General features: G+C 54.9%; 10 protein-coding genes across 10 annotated transcripts; 6 read left to right on the top strand and 4 right to left on the bottom strand.

Moving 5' to 3' along the window:
• Positions 1-3554: 3554 nt before the first annotated feature.
• Positions 3555-4092, bottom strand: K489DRAFT_99157 (uncharacterized protein). The gene has a single exon (XM_033609112.1). It carries the CDS (start codon positions 4056-4058, stop codon positions 3744-3746), a length of 315 nt encoding a protein of 104 aa, XP_033462853.1. The 5' UTR covers positions 4059-4092; the 3' UTR covers positions 3555-3743.
• Positions 4093-4094: 2 nt separating this feature from the next.
• On the top strand, positions 4095-5520 carry K489DRAFT_419092 (uncharacterized protein; the record flags this gene model as incomplete). Its single annotated transcript, XM_033608203.1, has 3 exons — positions 4095-4212; positions 4339-4389; positions 4574-5520. 3 exons carry the CDS (start codon positions 4095-4097, stop codon positions 5029-5031), a joined length of 627 nt encoding a protein of 208 aa, XP_033462854.1. The 3' UTR covers positions 5032-5520.
• Positions 5521-5585: 65 nt separating this feature from the next.
• K489DRAFT_99172 (uncharacterized protein) lies at positions 5586-8691 on the top strand. Its single transcript, XM_033609114.1, has 3 exons — positions 5586-6313; positions 6692-6812; positions 6876-8691. Exons 1-3 carry the CDS (start codon positions 6009-6011, stop codon positions 8421-8423), a joined length of 1974 nt encoding a protein of 657 aa, XP_033462855.1. The 5' UTR covers positions 5586-6008; the 3' UTR covers positions 8424-8691.
• A 1048-nt stretch (positions 8692-9739) lies between these two features.
• K489DRAFT_99166 (uncharacterized protein) lies at positions 9740-10981 on the bottom strand. Its single transcript, XM_033609113.1, has one exon. The coding sequence runs from the start codon at positions 10851-10853 to the stop codon at positions 10101-10103; it is 753 nt and encodes a 250-aa protein (XP_033462856.1). The 5' UTR covers positions 10854-10981; the 3' UTR covers positions 9740-10100.
• On the bottom strand, positions 10850-12116 carry K489DRAFT_312905 (uncharacterized protein; the record flags this gene model as incomplete). The annotated part of the gene is made up of 3 exons (XM_033600895.1): positions 10850-11091; positions 11180-11649; positions 11764-12116. 3 exons carry the CDS (start codon positions 12114-12116, stop codon positions 10850-10852), a joined length of 1065 nt encoding a protein of 354 aa, XP_033462857.1.
• Positions 12117-14772: 2656 nt separating this feature from the next.
• Positions 14773-15632, bottom strand: K489DRAFT_376211 (uncharacterized protein). Its single transcript, XM_033603868.1, has one exon. It carries the CDS (start codon positions 15533-15535, stop codon positions 15269-15271), a length of 267 nt encoding a protein of 88 aa, XP_033462858.1. The 5' UTR covers positions 15536-15632; the 3' UTR covers positions 14773-15268.
• A 1178-nt stretch (positions 15633-16810) lies between these two features.
• Positions 16811-17891, top strand: K489DRAFT_99223 (uncharacterized protein). The gene is made up of 2 exons (XM_033609115.1): positions 16811-17447; positions 17582-17891. The coding sequence occupies exons 1-2, from the start codon at positions 17033-17035 to the stop codon at positions 17644-17646; spliced, it is 480 nt and encodes a 159-aa protein (XP_033462859.1). The 5' UTR covers positions 16811-17032; the 3' UTR covers positions 17647-17891.
• Positions 17892-18739: 848 nt separating this feature from the next.
• K489DRAFT_99243 (uncharacterized protein) lies at positions 18740-20181 on the top strand. Its single transcript, XM_033609116.1, has one exon. It carries the CDS (start codon positions 19044-19046, stop codon positions 20130-20132), a length of 1089 nt encoding a protein of 362 aa, XP_033462860.1. The 5' UTR covers positions 18740-19043; the 3' UTR covers positions 20133-20181.
• A 429-nt stretch (positions 20182-20610) lies between these two features.
• K489DRAFT_428289 (uncharacterized protein) lies at positions 20611-22471 on the top strand. The gene is made up of 2 exons (XM_033608328.1): positions 20611-20823; positions 20895-22471. The coding sequence occupies exons 1-2, from the start codon at positions 20661-20663 to the stop codon at positions 22241-22243; spliced, it is 1512 nt and encodes a 503-aa protein (XP_033462861.1). The 5' UTR covers positions 20611-20660; the 3' UTR covers positions 22244-22471.
• Positions 22472-22915: 444 nt separating this feature from the next.
• Positions 22916-25450, top strand: K489DRAFT_99369 (uncharacterized protein). The gene is made up of 4 exons (XM_033609118.1): positions 22916-22947; positions 23165-23496; positions 23606-25133; positions 25244-25450. Exons 2-4 carry the CDS (start codon positions 23370-23372, stop codon positions 25359-25361), a joined length of 1773 nt encoding a protein of 590 aa, XP_033462862.1. The 5' UTR covers positions 22916-22947; positions 23165-23369; the 3' UTR covers positions 25362-25450.
• The last annotated feature ends 35 nt before the right edge of the window (positions 25451-25485 follow it).

The raw sequence follows: 25485 nt of genomic DNA on the forward strand, positions 1-25485 counted from the left end.
TCGCGGGATGCGATCCTTCGCTCGCTCGCTCGCTCGCCTGTTGTGCTTCGGTTCGCCATCGTATCGCGTCTTTAATATATCTGTCGTGCTGTACATTGCGACACCGCTCGCGTAAGGAAGACACAATCACAGCGGACCATCCTGTGCCACTCCTAGTCCACAGCCTCGCGGAACCAGCGCCTCCCGTCTCTACGCCTCTCCGCCGCCACATCGTCCTGCCTCTCCTTCGCTTCCGCAAAGGCGAGTCTGATGAGAAGCCCCATCTGTATCGTTGATCTTCACGAGATCACCACACTGCATGCATGTATATCAGGGAGGTACGCATGTATCCACATGTATCGTAGATAAGCAGTTGTCTTTGAGCCTCATCGTTGGATGGTGCTAGACCGGGAGTGGTCAGTGTCGCGCCCGAGACTGGCCGGAAGAGAGATCGAAATGAATTTGATGCAATCGCATTGCTTCTTCCGCGACCCTGACGACGTGCGTATAATCGAAGGGCTTTATCCGGAGAGCCTGCGAAGAAGCATCACGAACACACAGATCTCTCACATTGGGACTCATCACCGACCGAAAAGAAACTACCCGACCCTCGCTTAAAATTGCGAGCAATGCTTGTCTTCGGACCTCTCCATGATACCGCCCTTCCTAAACGTCTCATTAAAAGAGGCATTGGACACGGAATCCATCGGAACTCAATCGCCACGAGAAGTCTTCACATTCTCCATCAGGCAGAGCACGTGAGAGCGGGTGCCCTCCACAGTTTCCTCCAATTCCCTCCACAGGTACCTACCAAAGCGGTATAGCGTACGACGCAAGAAGCGGGGATGGCGTTATGATGCTAGTCCCGTTGGACCGTTTAGTCGCTTTCTAGGCGTCATGCGTGGGCCGTCTGTCCGGTCGGGGATCTTGGTTGTGTACTCGTGGTCCAGTTAGTATGTGCCCACGCGGAACCGATCGATGGTCTCACCTGCCAGGCAGGGACGGCGGCCTTCACCTGGGCATGGCGATGTCTCGAAGATCCGGGATTCTGCATCTTGGAACCGTTTGAAGAGAAGAGAGGGGAAGGGCAACGATCTCTTCGAGGGAAAGGTGCAACACAGGGAGGTGATGTCTCGGAGAGTTTGCCGGAATCCTTATCCCATGCAGGCGTATGGGTGGATTTCCCGCGTGTGCCTCTCTCCCATGCTCGTTCTCGCGTTATCATCATTGCATGTATGCATGTATCTAGTAGACGACGACGACGCAAGGGATCTCACCACCAGGCGTTCCAAAGAGAACAAAAAAAGAACAGCATTATCATCCGCTATCCCACGGAGAGGGTGTCCCGTCTCTCGATTTATCGATAATTTTCTCCGAAGACCCACTCCACGCACCCAGTCTTACTGGTCGACACACGCGTCGCACTACGGATCGCTCCCATCGCCAGAATCGCGCGCCACGCTGGGCCGCCCCAATCTGTTCAGGGACGGCGTCGCGAAAGGCGACTATCGAGATCCGGTCTTGCGCCGGACTGAGATGGGATTTCATGTCACGCGTGGGTGTTTCTGGTGCGGGGGGAGATTCGAGAGCGCATCGGCTCGAGAGTCCTTTCCTTCTTCTGAAGAAAGAAGAGAAAGATTGGCAGTACACTATCTGTATAGGTATGTATCACAAGATAGGGAGGAAGAGGCACGGAATGAAAAGCAAATAGAACTTGGATGAAGTGAACAGCCTCGTTCTCTTTTCCGACATTTGTGAGTCGCGGTGCTGTACATGCAGTGGCAGAGCGCAAAATAGAAGCGAGGATGCTATTTTCCTCGACCGTGCCTCTCGGATTGCACAGTGTAATCGTGGCGTATGCGGGCATGTATATATGTCTGCGGCGTAGCCAGGGCGGTTACGTGCAGAAATCCTCTCTTTTGGCCTTTTTTTTTCCTTTGCGCAACCCTTATCCCACCACAGCGGCGATCGATCTTGTGCGCATCGGATCTCCATGGGTCTTCGTCTTGCCTTGAGATTGTGGCGTCATTGGACTGGTTTCAGTTGCGGCGTGGACAAATTCAGGCGCAGGGATTTCATACCAGGATAGTGCAGGCAGGCAGGCAGGTACTGTGCTTGTGATTGATGATAAGCCGAAGCCGGGTTGTTCGGGATCACGGGACGCATTGTTTCCGTTCATTCCAGGTTTCATCCGATTATCTCCGTGCTTCTTTTACCACCGTCGTCTTTTTTTACTAGACAGATGTAATCATCGTCATGGCCATTTCGCTATGATGCTCATTCGGTCCGTGGTAAGAATCCAAGCAGACCAATCCCAAGGTCTCCAGCAAAGAAAAAAAAAATACCACACAGAAGTGGATGACGACAGTCGCAATTTCCTTCAGACGCCGGCGGGCGTCAGCAATCCTGGGAGAGTGTGGAGAATCCCTGTTTTGTTCACTCCAAGGTTGAGTATTCCCAACTTCATCATCATCCCGGTACGAGTTCACTGTACATCCGGCGAGATGGGCGACCCCTGTGGATTTCCAATGTCCATCGTGTCTTGCTTTCCAAGACGGGCCTCGTCATCACTATTATCATTACCATTGAAAGCGGGATCTTCCGTCTGGGCATTTCAATAGATCATCAGGTAGGGATCTTGATACGCTGACCGGTCGACCGACCGATAGGAAACCCCGGGAGCCAAGTGTGCTGATACTGCGGCAACTGCTCTCCCATCGGGCTTGGCATATTCACCTCTCTCTCGCGACGGTCGCCGATGCCTCCATCGTTGTCATCCCGGGCAGCTCGGGCACGATCACTGTCGCGATCCATCAGAAGGAATGTGAAAGGATAAATTTAGATAGACATTGGGCTGCGAGTGCAAGCAGGCCAAGGCAGGTACGGGTCATGGATTGTAAGCTGTGTGCCGGGCGGTGTCGACGATCCTCCATGCCTGTTCCTTGTCCTGGTCATCATCACCGCAGTGATCTTCACCAGTCGTCGTCGTCGTCATCGTCAGCACAATATCCATCAGAAGTTTACGCCTGGTGTATATGTGGTGAAACGACTGCCACACACCCTCACACATTCACACGGTGGTGATACATCGGTCATGCCGTCACACATATACAGGAATAAACCCAGGCCGCACACGGCTTTCGTATAAGGCTGGATGCGGATATCCGTGCGCTTCCTGTGGTATCGCATTCCACGTGGGTGAAATGAGGGAGTCATCATCATCATCATCGTCATCATCAATGGCGCCTCTTTCACGATGATCACCGACCAAGCCGTCACAACGGGCGGCAGCAGCACCTCTGCCTCACTCTGTGTATCTCCAAGCCCCAAGCTCCAGCTCCTCCGGGCGGCGCGTGTATGTATGTGTATGTATACATCCAGGTACATACAGCACACATCCAGGAGGTAGTCGACACGCCATCACACCACCGATACCGATACCAACAAAAGAACAGACGGCCAGGAAGAAAAAAGAGTCGTCCGCCTGACTGATGTAATCCGCGAGGTGGACGCCCGCCCTGGCGGCCGGCCAAATCTCCTCCTGCTCGAGCTGGACGCTGGCTAGCCCTAACGCGGGACATTGTACCTGGTGGGCCTGGAACTGCGGCCGGGGCGGGCGCGGAGAGGGAAAAGTTTAAATTTAGTATATGTGTATGCACTGGAGAGGGAATGTGTGTGTGGATGTGTGTGTGTGTAAGACCTTTTCGCCAAGGTATGGCACGCGGCGAGAGAGAGAGAGCGAGGGACGGAGGGAGATATAGAGGTCAGATAGGTAGGGAGGGATCGATCATCGCGGCTGTGCTGCACACAACATGATTCCCGAAGGCCTGAATTTTCGTGATCATCGTGGGTGGCCTGAAGATAGCTGCGAAGGGGTGTAATAAAAGGGCAAGCTGCGAGAGGGCAGCCTGCCAATGGGTGTGGAGTTCCTTCCCTCTCTTCACCTTCATCCACATGGATGGACGCTGGAAGCTGGAAAAGACCGGTCGGTGAAATCCGCCCAACAGGCGGTGGTTGAGAGATGAGGAGGAGGAGGAGGAGGATGATGATGATGGCGGTATGACTTCACTCCGTTCCATAGCGAAATAGTAATTAATTCTTCATTCATCCTCGAAATGACCAATGTGGCCTCTTCAGCTGTTTGCGCGCGCACCTCATCGCGTTGCCATTCCATACGTATGTCGATATGTCTACACGTCCGTCTGACGGTAATTCCTCAAGGTGATGATGGTTGTACGTGAGACGAAATAAGGACTTCCCTGGTCGAGCTCCGGGCGAGAGTGCGTGCCCGAGGTACCTGCCTGGAGAGGATACATACATACTATAGTACAGTAGCCACCTAGCTAACTAGCTATACAGCAGATGGTCGTAATCTAGCAGCAGCAGCAAGCTGGAGTGCATATCTAGTAGGTGTGTGTGTGCAGGGCCCACGTACAGTAGTAGCACGAGAGTATCCTTGGAGAGAGACGGGGATTTAGGTACACATTTACCCACACACACACACACACATACACACCCCGAGTCAATTCTTTATTAGTATGACACTATATACTTGGTGACTATACTACTGTACATACCACCACCACATGTGCAGGTGACGGTCACGATGGCGATGGTGGTGGTGGTGGTGCTGGTGGTAGCGGTGGTGTGAGAGGAAGGAATAGAAGAAATCACACACTATTTCGTCTGTCTGTTTGTCTGCCTGACTTGCTGATGTATGTACTGTGTCTGTGTGTGTCTGTCACTGCTGCCGACGATCTCCGCCTGCACACTACCTCATCGGACTGCAAGGTGATGAATTCCGCCTACTCACTCACTCACACCACACACACACACATATTCGGCATCGAGGAAGAAATGTCAGAGACTGGTGGTCCATATACTCGTAAATACCCACCTCACCTCACCTCTCTCACCCTCGCGCCTGGCTCTCTGCTCGCTACCTCTACCACCGCCACCTCTCACCGGGCGGGCGCAAACCATTGCTCGCCTTCTCCACCCATCATCATCGTCATTGATCGTGAGAGGAAACACATCCCTCCATACGACTAACACCACCACTACAACAACAACAACAACAACATACCAACGAATATCCACGCACAGCAGGGAGGATACACACGCATCCCGGGTCAAAGTATCCGCCGACCGGCATTGCTCCTCCGCTGCATCGCATCGCACGTTGCCGGTCCCGCACCGACTTTCCTTTCACCACCTGCACCGCTCATCATTCACTGTTTGGGTGACTGTGTGAGTGTACGCTATACACGTACGCGCACACGCACACGCACACGCACCGCCATATACCACAGTTTACCTTTCTCTCTCCCTCGCCATCCCTCGCTCTTAACTCACGAACCCAACTGCTGCAACCATCTGACGACGAACCGGCACGTCAGCGCCAAACTCCTTCCTCTTTCCTCATCATCTACTTCCAACTTCTGACGACGCTCTCTTGGTTGAAGTAACTTCTACACGCATCGCCGTTGTCTCATTTACCAAACTCCTCCCCTCCTCCTCTCTCTCTCTCGTTTTCCCTCTCACGTTTTCGCCACGAGAGAAGACATCTTCTCAACACTCGACCTTGATTCGACGCCATATTGCAGTCTCGGCTTGCCTGTCGCATCCACCCTCCGATTCATCGGCATCTCCTCGATCGCTGCCCTTGTCTGTGACGACATCTCAACCGTCTCTCACCAGCGTCCACCGGACCGGACTCCTCTGGCCTTGACATCAGCAGCTTCTTTCTCGTGAACGGCCCACGAGTCGAGGCTCTTTCTATGGTACCTGACCGACTACCACACCTTCCTCCTGCACGCGTACACGAGAGATTACCTCGTCCCGTTACGACAACAAAAAACAACAATCCGGCGTCTACCGAACACACAGCCCGGCCCTTCGAATATAAATAAATCCTTACCGAGTAGAGACGGACTGATCGACATCATCACTACTGAGTCCGACTCAAGACCGGATCCCATTTGGACTGGCGTCTCTCTCACAATAAATCTCGAAACACATTCCTGACCATGGATCCAAATGCCACCAACGTCATGTTCGATTCGCCTTCATCGGAGGATCATCAGCAGCAGCAACAACAACATCACCGATCTCAACTCCGACGTCACACGTCTCTTCAATACTCAGCATCCTCGTCGGCGATCCTTCGATCCTCCAACTCACTCCATGCAGTCAAGGCCATGATCGCTGATCAGAAATCCTTCCTCCCACAGCGACATTCTTCGGATCACCGCCTATCGCTCGGTCGATCGAAATCTCGCGCGAATGTGCTTGTGACGCCCGAGGAGTACGAATCTCTTCCGCCATCGATACAGTAAGTTGGTCCTTTTACCATTCCACCTCATTCTGTCTGCATGTCTCTGAGCCACCACTTGCTCCCTGCATAACCTGCATACAATTCTATGCAAGTCCGTATGAAACACGTGCTCGGGATATTGCTTTTCCCTGGAGGAGCCCAGCTCCGTCATGCGTCATGCGAATTCCATTTTGTCGGAATCATCTCTCTGGTCCCGCGCCGAACTATCAACACATCGCGTCACACTAGTGCAGGCACACATCCAAGCCGCCTCGTCAATTTCGACCAGAGACTGCCGAGGACAGGCATCATTCTAGACGATCCCACCCTTGTCCTCGGGTCGTCATCCTTACCATACAGGAGCAACCGTTGACTGACGCATGCCACGCTTGTTAGGAAAAAATACTTCTCATCGGTTGAAAGACTGCGCATCGCTCAAGAGTCCGCCGCACAGAAGCGACGGAGACAAGTCCCTGGTGGAGAACCACGGTCGTACTCACGAGGTTCCATGGAACAGGTCAGCCCAACTCAGGTGCTTCCCAGTCTGTCATGCTCGTACTCATGCTCTTCCCTCCCACAGAACTCGACTTCCTTCGATTCACACCGGCATGCCGATGGCCTTGACGACATGACGCAGGCCTTGCGATTCTTGGCCCTGCCGGAAAAGGTCAAGCGATCACATCTCTCGATCGATGAGCTACATGCCCTCGCCGAAAATTGCGAGCGTGCATTAGCATCGCCGACCGCTACCAAACCGACAGACGAACTCTTTCAGAGAGCCTCCTCATCATCGGACCGTAGAACTGGCAGCGTAATGTCTTCCGCATACGGACGTTCATCTCGATGGGACGACGACGGTCATTCTATAGAAAAGGATGTCTTCGGCCTTGATTTTGAAGTTGACGCCAGCCAGCACGACATCACCTCTTCCGACATTGACTCTAACACCACTGCCGTCAACATCGACAACGACGACGCCGAAACCATGTACAAGCTTTACCCACACAATCGCCAAGGCTCGGTCAGCTCAATTTACAGCGCACTCCCTCCCGTCTCATCACCCAAAGATGCTACTTTCCGTCCGGATTCCTCCCGCCGGTCATTCTCACGGAAACAAGTCATGTCGTTGGCGCCTCTCCCTCTGCCGCCGCCATGCTTGACGCCTGCCGTCCCGCCTCTCCCCTCGCCCAACACCATGCGTACGTTGCAGAGTGCTGGTGCTCGCGTCTCGGAATCACCGCCTTCGGTTCGAAGCGGCAACTCCTCACCACAAGCTGCCACCAAGTACTACAAGGATGTTCGTGCTCGACAGAAGCTTCGAGATTATCTCTCCTCTCCGGAAGGTTTCGATGAGGCTCTCGAGTTTGGCTTCCCGCGTGAACGTGTCGAGCCTGGACGGCCGATCATCGTCCAAGATGCCAGCCGAGACATCAGCAGCGATGAGGATTCTACAGGGCGATCGAACGAGCATCGGAGTCATGACGATCGCCACAACAGTGGCCTCGTGGATGATACGGGTGACGACACCGACACTGCGACGGATTCACTCCACTCCCCTCGGACGCCTTCTTACTTCGATGACCACTTCGAGCACACTTCTTCCTCACACGATTCCGGAATCGCCCTCTCGTGCAACTCCGCCCACCACGCAACAAGCCCTCCGACGAGCAAGAGCTCGAGCGGGTCCTACCGCCCCGCCATCCGCAGCCTCTCCCCCGACATCGACGGCCGTCAGATGACCCTCCGCATGACCCTCACCCGCCCAGACCTCCGCGCACCGGAGGAAGACCTCTACGCCAAACTCTCCTCCACCACCAACACCACCACCAAACTCCAATCCCGCCGCTTCGTCCTCGTCCCGCAGTCCCAACCCACGACCTTCCCACCCCGCGTCGCCCCCGGCAGCAATCCCCTCCCCCGGGTCGAAAACCGCGAGAACCTCGACCCGCTCGCCCTCGAAGCGCTCCCCGTCTGTGACGACCATTCGGGCGCCCACGGGGCCTTTGCCGTGCCGTACCACCACCACCCCTATCACACCGCGCTCCCGCCGTCGACGAGGCACCTCCGCTCCTGCTCCTCCGAGACGGGATTCCGGAGGGTGTGGAAGACGCTCCGGAGTCGGTCGTGAGGAAAGACGGGGATAAAACACGATTGCGGGAGTGGGTGGGGAGGCGGCGAGAGTTTTGTCTGGCACATGCTCTTCTCTTCCTCCTTCTTCTTTGGACCCCAACGACGAGCTCGAACATCGACGAGGAAATTTCCTATTCTCCCCACCGCCGGGAGATATTCCGCCATCTTTTCCGTTTTCATCTCTTCGCCTCCGCGGAAAAGGCGTGGAAAGGGCCGCGAGATCCAACTACTCTACTCACTACTTTTTATTTCCTTTTACCCTTCGATTCGACTGTTTCTGTCTCGTGCTCACAACCTCGAGCCCTATCTCCCTTTTTGTTCCTTCTTTTTGGGGGCTGCACCGATGGCCTTCCCTTCGTTCCCTCGTCGGATCTTTCCTTTCTCTTCTTTTCTTTTCCTTTCCTTTCTCTTTTCCGGGCTCTGTTCGCTCCCGATGTATGCTATGCTTTTATGATGATACCCGTGTTCCTCTCTCTCCTCTCTCTCCCTCTTCTCTCATACTCTCTACATATGTATATATTTCTCTCTCACTCTCAATGTCCTCCCTTCAGGAGGAGAGAAAAGAGAAAAGAGGAAAGTTCCAACCTCGATGCTTGCTTGCTTCTGCGGCGGAAACGGAAAAATAATCGAACCTTCCTCGTCGAGATACTATCTTCTCTCTCTCTCTCTCTCTGTCCCGTCTCGAATGAATGGATGGATGAATGAATGAATAAAACGCCCGTAGAAAACCCTCCCTCCCTTCTTGAATTTCTTGCTTTCGTCCGTCCGTTCGATTTTTCCTCCATAGACTTTGAAATCTCAAAAGACACCGGAGAATCCACCCAAAGAGCGCGTTGACGGAGAATCTCCCTTGGCTTGTAAATATAGACACACGCATATATGTATATATGTACATGTATAGATATATGTATAGATATATGTATATCTCCCTCTCTCTCTCTCGTCGTCGTCATCCATCGACGTAGGGAGCAGCTCTCCACCGATCCCCGGGGGAGAGGAAAGTTTCTATTACTCTCCCGATCCCTCGACCTCCCCGTCTGTTACTTGGATGGGGTCCACCCGTGAGCCCCATCAGCGATGCGGATAGGTACGAGGTAGAGGAGAAAAAGAGACGAACGGACTGACATACAAACGGGGAGTCCCGATGATGCATGGACGGCCCTCCCCTCACCCCCCTCACCCCCCATATTTTCGACATGGGTACCGTCGTCATCGCGGTCGTCGTCGTAATCGTTGGGAGATTTACTCGGGTGTGGATACGTACATTCACACATACACATACACACGTGCATACACACATATATACATGCATACACATTGGACGGATCGCCCATCCATCTAGGACGGATTTCTTCCCTTCAGCCCGCCTGCCAGCCAGCCAGCCAGCCAGAGGTGGAAGTAAGGGAAGGGAGAGAGGAAGGAAGGAGAATTTCAAATCCAATCCAGGACAGGGTTTCCTCTGCTCCCCTTCTACCTCTATCCTCTCTCCCTATCCCTGCCTCTTCTCATTGTGTTTTCAAATTTCTCGAGAATGTATGAACGGACGGACGAACGAGCGAGCGAGCGAGCGAGCGAGCGAACGAACCGAATTGCCGAAATCAGGCGTCCGACTCATTTATCCGCAGCGACGCGCTCTTCCCCCTCCAAGTTTCCATTTCGATGATTTTGTTCCCTTCTATCCCCCGTCACTGCGGTGATAATGCAAAAGCCTCGTCTTCCGTCTCGCTCTGTCGCTCTTTTCGCCCCTTTTTTCTTGGGCTGCTGGAGGGGGAGCCTTTCGACACCGGGAAATCTCGTTCCGGGGAGGGGAACCTCGAGGACGGACACGCCCCCCCTCCTTTCGCACCGCGGATCGACTGACCCTGTTTCTTCTGCTAATTTCTTTTTGGCAACCTCCCATGCCGTCACCGTTGCTGGGGACGGAGAGTTCCGGGACGATTTTCCGGCGAGCAGGGGAGGGGCACCACGACCATCTCGCGAGCCCGGACCGGTTTCCTTGCCGACGCGGCGCGGGGATTCGTCCTCTCCGGGAAGAGAGAAGAGGGACGGGAAGGAAAAGAAAACCGTGGGTCGTGGGTGATTCTCGTGGCTCATAGGCTCTCGGGCAGAAGGCGACATCGCGGAGTGGAGATTTCTGTTGCGGAACTGGCTGGCGATCGGGAGGAATCGGTTTCCCATTCGCATTTCGAGACGCGGGTTGGCGGCCGGGGCATCGAGGAAGCTGGGTCGTAAAAGCCCGGAAAGTGTCGTGATGGCGAGTGGAGATCCGCTTGTTTATGAATCCGGGAAAGCATTTCTCTCCTCGTGCTTTCGAGGGCCTGTCTGGGTTGTTGTCATGGAGTTGTGACGGGCTCCTCCTTCTCCGGCAATCCATCCGGTCGTTGACAATGGTGATGATGATGGCGAAAGCAGCGACCATCCCCCTCATGACCCAACAGCAGCAGCAGTATAATCACCATCCTGCACTTCCCGCAACGCAGCCACATCCTGGATCTCCCCATCGAAGTCCCGCTCCGGCCATCCCTCGGGGAGTCTCTCGCCATAGGGCAGGAACCACTGGTTTTCGCAGGACCCGGGTTCGGTGCAGACCAGGTCGCATTTGCCGAAGACGCGGCAGTAGCATTCTTCCGCGGTGGGACAGGAGACAGCTTCTTGGCCGAAGAGAACTGGACGGCGAAGAAAATTAGTTGTCGTTCGTAATGAAGGGAGAGGCAGAAAGAAAAAAGCATGATGATGGAGGAGTGTGCGTCTTACTGTGCCAGATATACTCCATGATCCTGCCGCTGACGTTGTCCGGCAGATCCGTCTCGATCAACCACCTCCGGACCCTCTGATAGTCGCCGAGGGATCTCTGCAGGATGCGGTCCCTCGAGACGGCGAATTGCGAACAACAGCCGGCTCCCACGACCTCGGGGACCTCTTCGCCCGGGAACATGGCCTCAAAGGCGTGCTTGTAGAAGTAGGGCTTGACGTCCTGCATGAGGAATTTGGATCGGTCCGGGGCCGGGTCGTCGCCGTGTTCGAAGGGTCGGATCTCCGACGGACAGCCGTAGTGCCAGGCGCAGCGGAGGCTCACGTAGCCTTGGGAGTGGACGTAGGGGAGTTGCAGGTGGGAGAGCACGCGGGCGCCGTCGAAGAGGGCGTCGTCGTTGTGCCATTGGTATCGCTCGGCGTGGGAGAAGACAGAGATCGGTGGGAGGGAGTGGTAGTTGTCGATGAGGTACCTGTTTGGATTTGCAAAGTGGGATTGGTTAGGGATTTGTGTCTTCGATTGTCTCTTTGATCTCGAACCGTTCCTCTTGATAGCGAGGAAGAAGTCCGCGATGGTGGTGACTTACGTCAAGTATACCATCGCCTCATGGCCCTTGTTGACGGGCACGAAAACCTCCGCATTCAAATCGTCCGTGATGTAGCGGACGATGCTCCACGTCGGGAGGTTCGCCTCCAACCAGGAAGTATCGTCGGACTTGCGGCTGGCCACGACGAAGGTCACATTGGAGGAAGCGACGTCTCGAAGGTCTTCGCTGTACGCCGTGAATGTGGTCTGACTGCTAAAGGCGTCCGGGAAGATGGCTCGGATCCGACTGTGGGTCGTGTAGATGGAGGAGAGACTGATGATGAGCAAGAGGAGGGTGACGGTGGCGGCGAAGGACCAGCCGACTTGTTGGAGAGAGTTCCCGCGTTGTCGCATCGTTACGATGTTGAAGCTGAAGTTGACGACGTCGAGGTTGAAGTTCACGATGTTCAGGTTGAAGTAAGTTGACGATGTTGAGGTTGAAGTGATGATCGACAGACACAAAGAAGAAAGGAAAAGGTGGATTCAATCTTGCTGGAGGATGATGACCGACAACATATGGGTCGCGCCTGGCGATAAAAGGTGATGTTGGGCTGTGAGTTGATTACCCAGGTGACATAGGTATGTATGTATGTATGCATGTATGTATGTATATGCGAGGGACGACGACCACCGCCACTCTCATATCCCGCGCCAGAATGAATCAACGATGCCTAGGTATATCCTTCCTGAGACGAAAGCATCCTCGGAGTTTATCATTGCTATTATTTTTACCTGGATAGTCTCCGATTTGATCACTACTTGGATAGTCTCTGACGCTAGACCCCTTTGTTTGCTTGGATACAGCAGATAGCTAATCGTCACCGTGGAGGCATACGCGTCTATCAAGGTTGTCGGATGAATGCCCGGGTGGATAAGAATATGTTAATGATTCTCTCCCACGCCGCTAATAGTTACAGCAATTGACCGTCCATCCCACCACCAAATGCCCCGGGCGCAGCGACTGAGCCGCAATGCATGGCCCAGCAGCAGCGGCGGCAGCAGACGACATGCGCCGAACGCCTGTTCGTCCGCCCAATTGTAGTATTTATAGGGATGGAGATCGGACAGTGGATCCAAGCCCTTCTACAGTATATATATCTATATCTCCCAGCTCGATTCAAAGGCTCATGACCCGCCGATACATCTATAGCTAGAAGAGATACATATCCTGTTAGAACACGGTATTTTCCTTTATCACGTAACGAGAGAAATACAAACGGTCTCCGTATCTGGCGGAACTCGGGAGTGGGAGGATATACGAGATATGTGTATATGTTTAGAAAGAAGTAGGAAAGAGGAGGCGGAAACTAGGGCTATAATGGTGGCCCATGGACATGTCCTCTTTCTCAGCCCATGGACTGCGCCACGATGCTGATATGATCTACCAGATGGGATCTCCCACCATCGACGACGCTGATACAATATATACTTAGTAGGGAGTGGATGAGATGGGAATTTACGCCTGTCTCCACCACCGTGTCGACCTGATCCTGTGCCGCATCGAAGCGCGGGAGAAGCAATCGTCTCGGCACACGGAAAAAGTGTTGCTGGCTCGCTCCGATCCGTGATGAGCTCTCGTCATCATTGGAAAGAGAGAAAGGAAACGACAGCGGGCGGTGACGACGACGGTAGCGATAGCAGTTCTCGTCCGATCTCCGGTCCCTCTGTCCCACAGACTCACAATCTTGGAGAGACACAGACGATGCGCTTGAACCGCCGCGGAGATGGACAGGCCTGTCGATGGAAGAGGCGTCATCGCTTGGGGAGGGAAGAGGACGTCTAGAGAGGACGTTTGAGGGGGACAATGGATGGCAGACGAGGTTAGAGGCGCTGCTTCATCATCATCCGCACTATCCATCATCTTCGCATGACATTATAACCCATAGATATGTCGTATCGCGAGGCGTGCACAGTAAATGTCTGAAGCTGTGCGGTTCTCCCCGACTCATTTCGCGGTCAAGTCAAGTCACGTCAGTCACACATGCGTCGTCGTCGTCGTCGTCGTCGTCGTCGTCGTTGTGTACCGCACGAGTTCAGGCACGCACGTTCAATGGCGTCTTTCCCACGACACATGATACTATCTTAGATACTACCTTGTACGGGCCTGCCCGACCGTCACCAGAGAGCTGATACTCATCAGCGGATTTAGTTTTTTTTCCCTCTGCTCGGTGGCCCAAGTTCGCCTTGACGGTCCTGTCATCCATCTATCACGTCCTACCTATCTGCTCTCGTGTGGGGTGGCGCGAACGACTACACATGGGACACTTTTTATCGGACCGAACCTGCGATCACTCGAGGGACGACGGGTGTTGGAAGATATCAGCCTCGCAAACCATTTCATGTGAAAGGCAAGAGTCGAGAGTCGACAAAACCAACATAGATGTCTCATCTCTCTTGTGATACCGCACAGTCACGATAGCCTGTGAAGATCATCGGGGCGGAGAAAGTGACCGACCTCGACAAAACCCACGTCTCCGCCCCGATGAATTACTGCAAAACAACCTTTTCGCTCCTACATACCAAGCAACGATGGACTATCCCGTGGCGACGGGTGACACATTGCGACAGCTTTGCGATCGCAGAAGTGTGGTATGGAGCATCCCGTGATCAAGCGAGGTCTTCGAATCATCGTGATTCGAGCTCCATGAGCGATTCAGCGAGTTAGGCGTCGTCGTCATCGTCGCCTACTACTACACTGTATTCACGCGTGTGACCTGAACGTTCATCTTCAGCGCTTCCCGCTTCTCTTCTTCCACCGGCGCTGTGAGGCTGACCTGCTCCTCCGAGCTTGACGTATGATCGACAGCCTCAGCCTTGATGGAGTGCTTCGAGGCCTTGATCTTCTTCTCCAATTCCGCGGCGGTCATGGCGTCCTCGTCATGCCGGACGACGCTCCGTATGGCGGATGCCAGAACCAAAATGTCCTCGTACATGCTGACGGATTGCTCCAGCTTGTCGGTGCCGCTTCCCAAAGCGGTGCAGAGGGACAAAACGCTAAGGTTGACCGCAAATAGCAACGTCAGGAACGATGCGGCGAAGACCATCAGATACGAGAAGCCCCACTCGTAGTCTTTCGTCGGCATGCATTTGTTGTTCACCCCGAGGTAAGATGAGTTGAGCGCGGCGCCGCCGAGGGACCAGTAGCGCTCGGTGACTCCTCCAGAGAAGAAATGATTGTCGGTCCCCATTATGAAATCGAGGAAATATTGCCCCACCAAGCGGCCATCGAGTGCAATGTCGAGGGGCAGGCTCACAAGTTCGTACGAGCTGTTGAATAGGGTGATATTGCTATCGATGTCGACTCGAGGGAAACCACTTTGCCGAAAAACAGCCTTGAGAGAGCACCTGGCACCGTCGTATGCACCCTTGGATTCATCGTAACAAGCCGCGGTCGCAACTTCTCGGGGGCGCCCAGAAAATACCTCAGAGGCGACGTTCCCATCCACAAAATAGTCCTCTATTGCAGACGCGAGTTTCTCATGTGCCTTCCGATCTAAGTCTTGTCATCAGCCTCCGGATGTGTTGGCGGCCTTAGCTCGCGACTTACAGGCGAAGATAGTCTGGTTCCATGCATCACCTTGCTGTGCTGCAATCATGGGGGGCAGGCCGACACGAGGGCCGTCCACAAGGACCATCTGGGAGGTTGCGAGCTGCGAGGCTAGCACAAGGTCTCCGCCGGACAACTGTACGTAGGGGATCAAGCCGGCTTGATAACCCGTGACCAAGGACATCAGAGTCGGAAATGCAAGAATGTAGGCGAAGGTCAGGAGCATGGTGAACCAATTGAAGGAGCCATGCCGGATCAGCGCCCAAGTGCCCGACAAGGAGACCTTATCAAACGCCAAAGATGCATACAAAGGTGTTTTGACCCCCCACCTCTGTATATCATGCGCCAGTGTGCGACGGATGATTGGATATGCCCAGTATGCGATCAGGGCCTGTCCGCCGAATCCCACGACGAGATCCCAGGCGACGTCAATCGCTTTGGCTTGAGCATAGGTGAACCGCCCAAAAGCTAGGGTGATCCAGAGGGCCGTCTCTGGATTCCATTTGTTGGTGAGAACCGTATCGTCGCCGCTGTCCTGGACGCGCGCATCCGGCGTGCAGAAAAAATTGCTGTCATATGTGATGGTCTTGAAAGGTGCGAATCCGTAAAAGCCGACCAAGAAGGCCAGCGATGCGACAGTCAGTGCCCAAGGCGCAGACAACCGGACCGCACGCTTCCATAGCGCCTCTGTTCTGTCGTAGACAATCTTCATAGTTGCTTCCGGGCCTCCCTTGGTCGTGAGCAGTGTTCCAGATACGTAGACAGATTCAAGTTGCCTTTTCCGGGTGTCGCACCGCAAGAAAAATTCGATAAGGCGCACGGCGGACAAGCTGTCGACAAGATGTTGGTCATCTATCCTGCCTGTACCTCAAGGTCATTCCACGGCAGGAGACGCTGGGCGGAGCAGTGCGCCGAGCGGGGGCCGCGGGGGCCTAGATACGGCAGTTGATCGCTCAATACTGTACAGTTCATCTTGGATTGCGACTCTCTCTTCGTCGTGGAGGCATCTAACTGCAATCATCACCGCGTGGCCAGTGAGCGTGCAGCGGAACTATCGTGACACGGTGAGTACATGCAGCCTAAGCGTGATGTTCACGGGGCTAGAAGCGCCACTTCAGCCACCGCAAGATCGATAAATCCTCTCGGAAGGCGACAGCAAACCTGTGCGTCGACGTTGCGAACCGAACTGCGAACGAGTAGGAAGCGTATAGTGTAGCATAATGGATCATCTTTTGTCTTGTTGTACTGCTTTGCAAGTCTTGTCGTGTCGCCTTGCATCTTCTGTCACAGCAAAAGGGTAGCCCTACGAAGCTTTGGCTGACGGCACGCTGGTGGCCTTCACCGGTCGCCCGTCGCCCCTTTCCACGCTTTCACAAGATCGTCATTCAATTAAACCCTCGGCATTACGAACTGTCGTGCCCAGGTGAGAGCGGTCTCAGCTTGTACATGAAAGGCTTCCGTGATGCATGAAAAAGTCTTGACAATTATCTTGGGCGAGGCGCTGGACAACATCCGTCAAAAGCAAAGAGGATTTGGATGAGTCGACGTCTCGAGTTCTGTTGTGCCGGTTGTTCACTCCGGTGGATAGTTACACGCGCAGTGTAGATGAGTAGGCGCGACAGGGTGAGTAACACACAACGAATGAGATTGACCAGGAGGCAAAATTACCTTCGCTCGTGTACCGATTCAAAATCTGCCAACGCACAGAAGAGAGATGCGATAGATGAGAGTAACCATGCGTCGACATGAACCAATGGAAATTTTGCTTTTCGTATCGATACGCGCAGCGAATACAGCGCGCCAAATTTCCTCTCCCTCCAGCTCCCATCAACAGCCGCCACACACCGAGAATAATGGCAGCAGCACCGGTGCAAACGCCTATCAACCACTGCGACATGCTAAACTTGATCGCAGCGCCCCGCTCTCCTGTTCGATTCGTGTCTCCGTCTCGCAGATCTTCAGGTTCCGACTATCGGCCTCCTCACGGATTCGACACTTTACGAGGTTGATATCGACCCGGACGCTGGCCTGTGTACGCGGGACCTCGTCGCGGAGACGGTTGTTCGGTTTCGCCAGATCATTGATCAAGCGCTCGCGGCGGGCGCGCGTGAGGCTGCTCTCGGTCGGATCGGCGCTGAGTAGGTCCCTTCACATCTCATGCCTTCCAGCTCTTATGAGCAGAGCACGAAGACTATACGTGGAGCATGAAATCAGCCGGCGATCATTCAAGTGACGACGAGTGTTGATGAGTATCTCACATCCGCCACAATAGGCATGTGCAAAGGGCAAGACGTGCGACAGTCGAGAGATTTGTCGTGTCAAGTATCTCGATCGTGAGGACAGAAAAATGACCGGTCACGACAAACCCATGTTTCCACTCCGATGAGCTAGCGAAACCCACCTTTTCTGCACCACCAAGGAGGCGACTATGGCTCTTTACAACTGAGTAACGATAGGCTTCTTCCGTGGCGACGGGCGGCCTCTCGACCTCGTGATGAACAAATCTGGTACGCCGTTGATTTAATGATGTAATAAGCGGATGTCTCTACCATCCTACCACTATCTGCCAGCACTCCTCACGACGCAAATGATCCTTCCCGGACTCTCACACTCTTGATGATGACATGCGCGGGAGGCCATACAGTACGCATGAAGACCGTGCGCACGATCACCCAGCAGAGGAAGAGTTCGCCTATAGCGCATACTCCGTCGCATTCACGGTTTTTCTTGAGAAACTCCAGCCATGAGCGAGATTCACGAAAGTAATTCCAGATCACAACAGAGGTCTCCACGCCGTTTCTCACACCGTCTGAACCTAGATTGCACATGTCTCACAAACCCCCGGGCCCCTACAACGAACGCCTGGGGCAAACAACGACCAGGCGAAAGTCAAAAGCCCTCCGTCGAGCAAAAGAGGTGGAAGAGAAAAGTGACGCTAGCCACGACAACGCCGAACGGTCAATCGGATTCGCATCGCAACGCGCAACGCACAACGCACACGAGCCCGATGTAACGTGTGGAGAACGAGGCTACCGTAATTCACTAGGGAGTGCCGCGCCCCGGTATCTTTCTACTTTAGCACACCCACCAGAAGGGCGACGATGTCGGGAGTGGTGGAACCTATAGTCAGACATTTTCCACACATACCTTCTAGATCAGGCACGCGTGAATCAGAACCGGGCAATGACGAAGATCTTGACTTGGACCTCGACCCGATTGCTGGATGGGGTACAGTACCCTTACGACCGAGCAGTCAGGAACGGGTCCTGTGCCTCTTTTGCTTTTCCTTCTGATCTTGGTGTCGTATAGGTGAGGTGTTTGAATGCGAGACAGGTTGGGGATCTTCTGGCTTTTTTCACTGCGACGCTCTCGCTTCCGTCACTTCCTTCGCTGTGTTCCCTGCTTGGCCGCGCATGACTTCCTTTTCCCTCTTGGATTGATTACTCGATCTTGCTGATTTGGTATATCTTGGAAAAGTGGTCGGGTACCGCATCCCATTACGGGAGAGGACGGTCGCGTACAGGGTTGTTCCTGGATGAATGATTGTGCGCGCATCTCAGAGCAAGGGTCAGCCCGGCATCATATGCAGTGGTCATACAAAGGAACTGTTTGAGCAAACCTGCGCGTCGCGACGAGGAAGCTTTGCCCCCCAAACAACACTCGTCTTCTAACAAGTGGAAAACGAAGCCCGATATCAGCACGCTTGACCTTCAGATACCAACCACTCAACCACGATGGGTCTCCGAACCTTCATGCTGAGCCTGCTGGGCTCCAAATCCAACAAGAAAAATGCCTCTGCTGATTCCAACCGAACCGTTCCAAAGGCACCGACAGATGAATCCAAGCGCAAAAAGAAGTCCCGAATGAGCGAGTTCCCCATGCGATCCGAACCCGAATACACCACAAAGGCACGGCCAGCATCCAGTGCCGCGCTCAGCAGTGATCGCAAGCCCAAGCGCTTCTCCCTCGGCGGTCGTCTGAGCCGGAGGATCAGCAACTACACCATCGGCGACATCCGCAACAGCGGCGAAGCCGCACCGCCCTGCGTCCCGGCCATCCCGACACACTTCCAGCAACCCTCCCAAGGCCACCCGGCGACCGCCAAACTGCCCGCCAGCCGGCGCACGCACAGCAATCCCAAAAACCTCGTCCTCGCCAGCCACGGGTCCAGCCCAGGCGCCTCGCAACGGCAACAACAACAACGGCACAGCCGGCTCTGGCAATCCTCCAACCCGGAAGGACCCCACCAGCACGGCCAACAGCGCAGCCCCGTCAGCAGCCGCGACACGACGAGCGAACGTCTCCTCGGCAACAACGCCTCCCGCAGCACCCTCTCCGTCAGCCGCAACAACAGCAGCAACACCACCACCTCGGACTCCCTCGTCACAACCACCACCCACGACTCGCGCTCAACCAGCTGCTACATCCCGCGCAGCGCCGCCAAGGGCTTCCTCAACTCGACCTCGGGCGCCTCCGAGGAGGCCCAGCGGGAATGGCGGCGGTCGGCCATGCTCCTCGCTAGCGGCAGCGGCGGCATCATCGGCGGTGGCAGCAGCAGTGGCAGCAACGGCAGCAGTGGCAATCGGAGTCCAGACGAAGACAGAGTCCGTCTCACGGACGACCACACCCGCGAATGGGAGCATCTCAAGGCGAGAATGCCGGCGTTTGAAGCCCGGCCGGTGGTCTTGCTCGATGTGGACGAGGTGGATCGGAGGCTGGGGAGGTTCGGGGAGCGGTTCGATGCAGAGGAGGAGGAGGTGGAGTACAGGGAGATTCAAGCGGCGAGGATGCAGGCTCTGGCGGCGTTGGAACAGAGGATCTAGGAAGGGGTGGAGTTCTTTTGGCTGGTGCTGGTTGTGTCGGCCAGAATGTGTCCTTTCATGAGATTTGCGGATTCGTTTCTGTTTGGAGGTTCGGCGTCTTATGGGCTGGGAAAAGGGTGATTGTTTGATCTTGTGGTGTTTCTCGTGAGTGGGTAGTACGGGCGATGAGCGGGATTCATCTTGGAAGATATTGCACGCTTTCTACGTAGGTTTTGTAACGGCTGTCGAATGGAATTTTTTTCTCTTTTCAATAGCTTCATCTGCAGCAGAACTCTCAACAGGACGCTTTCTTGAATTTAAATTTGATCAATTGACACGGTAACAGATATCATCTCAAGCCAGGTCACAATGCTGTTGTTGGGTCTTCGAGGTCCAAGTTTCGCCGCGGGAGACGGAACGATTTCCGCCCGCGAATCTGTGCTCACGCGTCTGGCGCGAGTCGGCAACTTTTTTGGGCGATGAACCCTTTTTCGGATGATGAGAAACGCTGCCTGAGTGAGGACATCGCATATCGACCCATCATCCACCATGTCAGATAAATCAATAGTACCGCCGCCGCCGCCGGAGAATGCTGCCAAAGCGGCGGCCTCGACGGCACCGGCGGCGGCCACCACCACGGCCAATGCCACTGCGACCGCAACATCGGCTGCGAAGAAGCTCCCCGAGCAGAATCCGGCCTTGAAAGCAATGGGTTGGTGATTGCCTCGGGCGAGACAGGGATTTATTGAAGCGTTGCTGATGAAAGGATGAATTTCGCTACAGGTCTTCCTCGATTCCGGCTCCCGTCACGAAACTGGATGATCTTCTGGGCCATCACCGGCAGCATCGCCGGCGGCGTCGTCTACGACAAATGGCAGACCAAGCGCATGCGGGAGAAATGGTGCAACGTGGTCTCGCACCTTGCCGACGAGCCTCTGGACTCGAAAAACATGCCGCGCCGCCTCACCATCTACCTCGCCGCGCCGCCGGGGGACGGTCTCCGAAGCGCGAGGGAGCACTTCCATGCTTACATCAAGCCGGTCCTGGTCGCGGCTGCGATGGACTGGGATGTGGTGGAGGGACGGAAAGAGGGCGATGTCAGGCATAAGACGGCGGAGAAGATCCGGCGACGGAGGAGAAGGAATGGTGAAGGCGAGCCTTTGTCGCCCGAGGCGGCGGAGAAGGAGGCGGCTTCGGCGGAGTCGGTTCGTGCGAAGGCTCATGTTACGGACTATCCTGGCGTGGCAGGTGATATCATCATCGGAAGACATACGTGGATCGAGTACCTGCGGGGACTCCACGAGGGATACTTGGGACCGGTCGACGAACCTAAACCGGTGGAGCTCGCTGCTCCCGAGGCAGACGAAGCATCACAACATCACCCAGGCAACTCCTCGGTCGGAGACGCGGCAGTCAGCGCTGCGACGAAAATCATCAAGCCGGCGAAATCACCAGTAACATCGTTACAAACCGTCGTCGACGATGCCTCGTCACCATCACCAGACTCATCCTCTACAGAAACCACCGCCGACCCCACCGCCCAAACCGACGAAGAAAAGAAAAAAGCAGAAGAGGAGAAAAAGAAAGAAGAAGAGAAGCCGCAACGACGCTTCCCGCCGTCCTACATCCTCCCCGAAGATTACCACACCGCCAGCCTCTCCCCCTCCACCCCCGAAATCATCGGTCCCAGCATGGGAATCCGCTTCCCGCATCTCCTGGGCATCCGCAACACGCCCTTCCGGCTCTACCGCTTCTTCACCCGTCGCCACCTCGCCGACGACGTAGGCCGACAAGTGGCCACCGCGATCCTGGCCTCACACCGGCCATACAACACCTCGGTCGCCGCCGCAGATCCCAACAGCAACGCCATCGATGCCGCAGCGGAGACGGTTGTCCCGGAGCAGAAGACTGTGCTCGAATTCGAAGAGCGGGATTGGTGGAAGACGGTGAGGAAGGCCCGAGAGGAACACGAGGAGAGCGTCTGGATCGATCCTCTGGTCACGGATGATCGCGTCCTGGCTAGGATGCGCAAGTTTGAGATGTCGGCGGAGGACGAGGAGAGGGCGAAGAGGTTTGCGCTGGGGTTGGAGAAGCCGAAGATGTATGACTACGACGAGGAGAAGAAGGAGTGAGAGCGAGGTTAGAAGATGATGGGAGGATCGAAGCATGAGAGAGAGAGAGAGAGGCCTCGATTCCTGTCTCTGCTCGCCCTTTGTGCGCTTCGAATCTCGGCGTTTCTTGTACTATGGTGTTTTCCTATTTTTCGCCAAAAGCCCGCTCAGACTCTATGTCTACTCTTGACTTGTACAGTACTTTAGCATGAAGATATGTAATAGAAAGGATTGGTCGACACACTTCATGATCGTCTCCAGTGTGTTTTGCCCCAAGACGACGACCTTGGGCAACCCTTCATAGATCACTGCTTGCCTCTGTGGGTCTACCACTTCCGCTACGCCTCTCCAGAGTTGCAACAAGGAATTACTGGGCTATGATGTAAGTGACTGGAGTATGTAATAACCTCATTGCTCACTGTACGGGGCTCTAGGCCTTCCAATGCAGCAGGAAGATACATACATACCACAGACTGGAGGACTTTCAGCCCAGGGCCGTATCGGCCGGCGGTCTTAAGAAGGATTTAAGCCCTGGAGACGCTAGACCGGAACTGTCCCTTGCGAAACATGAAAGAATCCTCGTCTCATTGGCCAGCTCGTATAGATGGTCTGAGCAGTCCGGTGCACTCTGCCTCAGAATAGAAGTTTATTCGAAGCGCACGCCACAATCCACGACGACGACATCCGCTCCTCCTGATAAATGCTACTCTGCAGTCCCTGAGTGAGTGAGTGCGTGTCGCTCTAGTGCGGATGTGCATCCGGCACATGTATGTACAGTACGGTACTCGAGTCAAGTGACTGACCATCGCGGCAGTGCAGAAGGAGACTGGAGACATTACCGCAATCTACGTAAGCGGTGGACTGCCTGGTGTACAGTACTCGCGAGACCAGAAGGCATCAACATCAGACCGTACTCTCTCTCCTTAGCAGCCGCCCCACTAGGCATCCCTGAAGTATCATCGCCGTCCTGCTGCTCGCTGCTCCATCTGTCCGGTCCATCCCACGTTGTCTTACCGTCCTCCAAGCATCGAGCAAGCCTTTCTCACCGTCTGACTCGAATCGTTCTCGTCGTTAGGGTCCAACTCACTCGGCAGCGTGCTCTATCACCTCGATTATTCATCGATCCATGCGGACGTGATTGGACGCCATGAATGGCTCGACGGCCTTCCTCGCTGCGAGATCGACTGCGGCGGAAGACAATGCCGCGCTCGTCCGGCATTCACCGCCCAAGAAGGGCCTCCAGCAGAGGCGATATGCACCCAAGACTCGAACTGGTACTGCATCAGATATCCCCCCCCCCTTTTGAAACCTTCTTCATTCCGATCAGGGAGAGGTTTTTTATATTGGCAGTTTTCTAACCATTGTTTTCTCCTCTCTCATCAGGCTGTCTGACGTGTAAGATCCGTCGGGTCAAATGTGACGAAGCTCAACCTGCCTGTAACCGCTGCACGAGCACTGGCAGGAAATGCGATGGCTATATCTCGCCCGGCGAGCTCCCTTCGAAGGAGGAGCAACTACCCCTGACGGTCGCTCTCGTCAACGATGTCCCAACTAACGCTCTCGAACGGAGGACGTTTGATTTCTTCCGGACCCGCACCGCGCCCATCGTCTCGGGGTACTTTCAAGATACCGTCTGGGATCGAATCGTTTTACAGATGAGCCACAGCGAGCCGGCGGTGCGTCACGCCGTCAATGCTCTCGGCGCCATGCACGAGGAACGCTATCTCCGTACGAAGGCTGCCAAGGATGGCCTCGACGTTCAAGCGTTCCGGACGGATTTCCCTGTGCAGCAATATGTGAAATCTCTGAATGAGATGCAGGTCCTCCTCAAGGACAAGAGCAGCTCTCTCGACACGGTTCTGCTGTGTTCGCTCCTGTGTGCGCACTTTGAATGTCTACGAGAGACCTTTTTGCCTGCATTGCTTCACGTCGAAAATGCCATTTCCTTGCTTTACGAACAGAATGCGAGATTCGACCCCCGCAAGGTCAATCCCAGTCTCGTTCGAGCCGTGATGCGATTGGATCTCCAAGGTACATTGTATCTTACGATGCGGACACCAGGCCTCTCCTTTTACACCGCAGCGATAGACTCGATACTACCTCACAGCTTCCGAGACTTGACCCAAGCACGCGACCTCATCAATTCCTGGACCGGCCGCTTATACCACTTCACCCGCACCGTCGCCGACGGCTACAAATTCGGCGTTTCCGGCGCCAACGGCGTCCCCCTCGAGGAATACGCCAAAGCACAAGAACTCGAGCGGACCATGATCGAACTCGAGCGCCTCCTCTGGGACTTTCTGCACAAGCCCACCTCCCGTCTGACGGCGCGCGAACAGCTCGGCCTGGGCATGCTCCGCAGCCGCACCATCATCAACCGCATCATCGCCGCCACCTGTCTGCACACCGAAGCCAGCGCGTACGACCGCTTCCTGCCGGAATTCGAAGACGTCCTCACCATCTGCCAGCACATCATGGCCAGCGACTTCGACCATCGGCCCGCGCCCGGCGGCGACGACCACGAGGCCGACGACGCCGCCGCCCGCCGCCTGCTCTCCGTCAGCATGGACGAAGGACTCATCCACCCGCTCTGCGACATCGCCGCCGCCTGCCGCGACAGCCGCATCCGCCACCGCGCCCTCGACGCCCTCCGCCGCCTCCCCGTGGGCGAGGGCAATTGGCACATCGAGAGCACTATCCGCACATGCGAGATGTGCATCGAGTATGAGGAGCGCTCCAGCACGAGGGAATTCCCCTCCTGTGAGGATATACCCGAGTGGTGGCGCGTGCAGGGCTTGTCGTTTGACGGGTGGGAAACGCATGGGCCGATGCGGAAGGTCAAGGCGCAGTTCCGCACGAGGCCGAATGGGACGGATGGGGGGTGGGTGATATATGATGTGGTCATTGATTGGTATGTTTATCTTGTTCCCGACTTTCTTCCCGGTTTTTTCGTCGTTGGTCGCCGACTATGGGTCTCCGTTTTCTTGCTGACTTGCGTTCCCTTTCTCTTGCATTCTACAGCGTCAGCCCTCAGAATCCTTCCATTGGCAATCTTAATGCTGGACTCAGCACCTTGGAAATTCAGGAACATATCACCAATCGGAGGAAACCTCGGACCCTGGACTTTCCTGGCCCTTGAGTCGCGGTCAGCGATGAGTATTCTTTTGGTGGAGGAGGTATTAATTCAATGATCCTCTCTTCTCCCCTCTCGAAGGACGATGGACCGACGGACAACGAACGACATTTACGACTTGGATAATACA

Source organism: Dissoconium aciculare (assembly GCF_010015565.1).
Source record: "Dissoconium aciculare CBS 342.82 unplaced genomic scaffold K489scaffold_2, whole genome shotgun sequence".
Taxonomy (NCBI): Eukaryota; Fungi; Ascomycota; class Dothideomycetes; order Mycosphaerellales; family Dissoconiaceae; genus Dissoconium; species Dissoconium aciculare.

Bases quoted from the DNA above. Each gene is read 5' to 3' on its own strand.
- K489DRAFT_99157 (XM_033609112.1), bottom strand. From the start codon at position 4,058: ATGGAACGGAGTGAAGTCATACCGCCATCATCATCATCCTCCTCCTCC.
- K489DRAFT_99172 (XM_033609114.1), top strand. From the start codon at position 6,009: ATGGATCCAAATGCCACCAACGTCATGTTCGATTCGCCTTCATCGGAG. The intron at 6,314-6,691 runs GTAAGTTGGTCC...CACGCTTGTTAG, and splicing joins TCTCTTCCGCCATCGATACA to GAAAAAATACTTCTCATCGG. The intron at 6,813-6,875 runs GTCAGCCCAACT...TCCCTCCCACAG, and splicing joins CACGAGGTTCCATGGAACAG to AACTCGACTTCCTTCGATTC.
- K489DRAFT_99166 (XM_033609113.1), bottom strand. From the start codon at position 10,853: ATGAGGGGGATGGTCGCTGCTTTCGCCATCATCATCACCATTGTCAAC.
- K489DRAFT_376211 (XM_033603868.1), bottom strand. From the start codon at position 15,535: ATGCTCCTGACCTTCGCCTACATTCTTGCATTTCCGACTCTGATGTCC.
- K489DRAFT_99223 (XM_033609115.1), top strand. From the start codon at position 17,033: ATGAGAGTAACCATGCGTCGACATGAACCAATGGAAATTTTGCTTTTC. The intron at 17,448-17,581 runs GTAGGTCCCTTC...CCGCCACAATAG, and splicing joins CTCGGTCGGATCGGCGCTGA to GCATGTGCAAAGGGCAAGAC.
- K489DRAFT_99243 (XM_033609116.1), top strand. From the start codon at position 19,044: ATGGGTCTCCGAACCTTCATGCTGAGCCTGCTGGGCTCCAAATCCAAC.
- K489DRAFT_428289 (XM_033608328.1), top strand. From the start codon at position 20,661: ATGTCAGATAAATCAATAGTACCGCCGCCGCCGCCGGAGAATGCTGCC. The intron at 20,824-20,894 runs GTTGGTGATTGC...ATTTCGCTACAG, and splicing joins TCCGGCCTTGAAAGCAATGG to GTCTTCCTCGATTCCGGCTC.
- K489DRAFT_99369 (XM_033609118.1), top strand. From the start codon at position 23,370: ATGAATGGCTCGACGGCCTTCCTCGCTGCGAGATCGACTGCGGCGGAA. The intron at 23,497-23,605 runs GTACTGCATCAG...CTCTCTCATCAG, and splicing joins TGCACCCAAGACTCGAACTG to GCTGTCTGACGTGTAAGATC. The intron at 25,134-25,243 runs GTATGTTTATCT...TGCATTCTACAG, and splicing joins TATGATGTGGTCATTGATTG to CGTCAGCCCTCAGAATCCTT.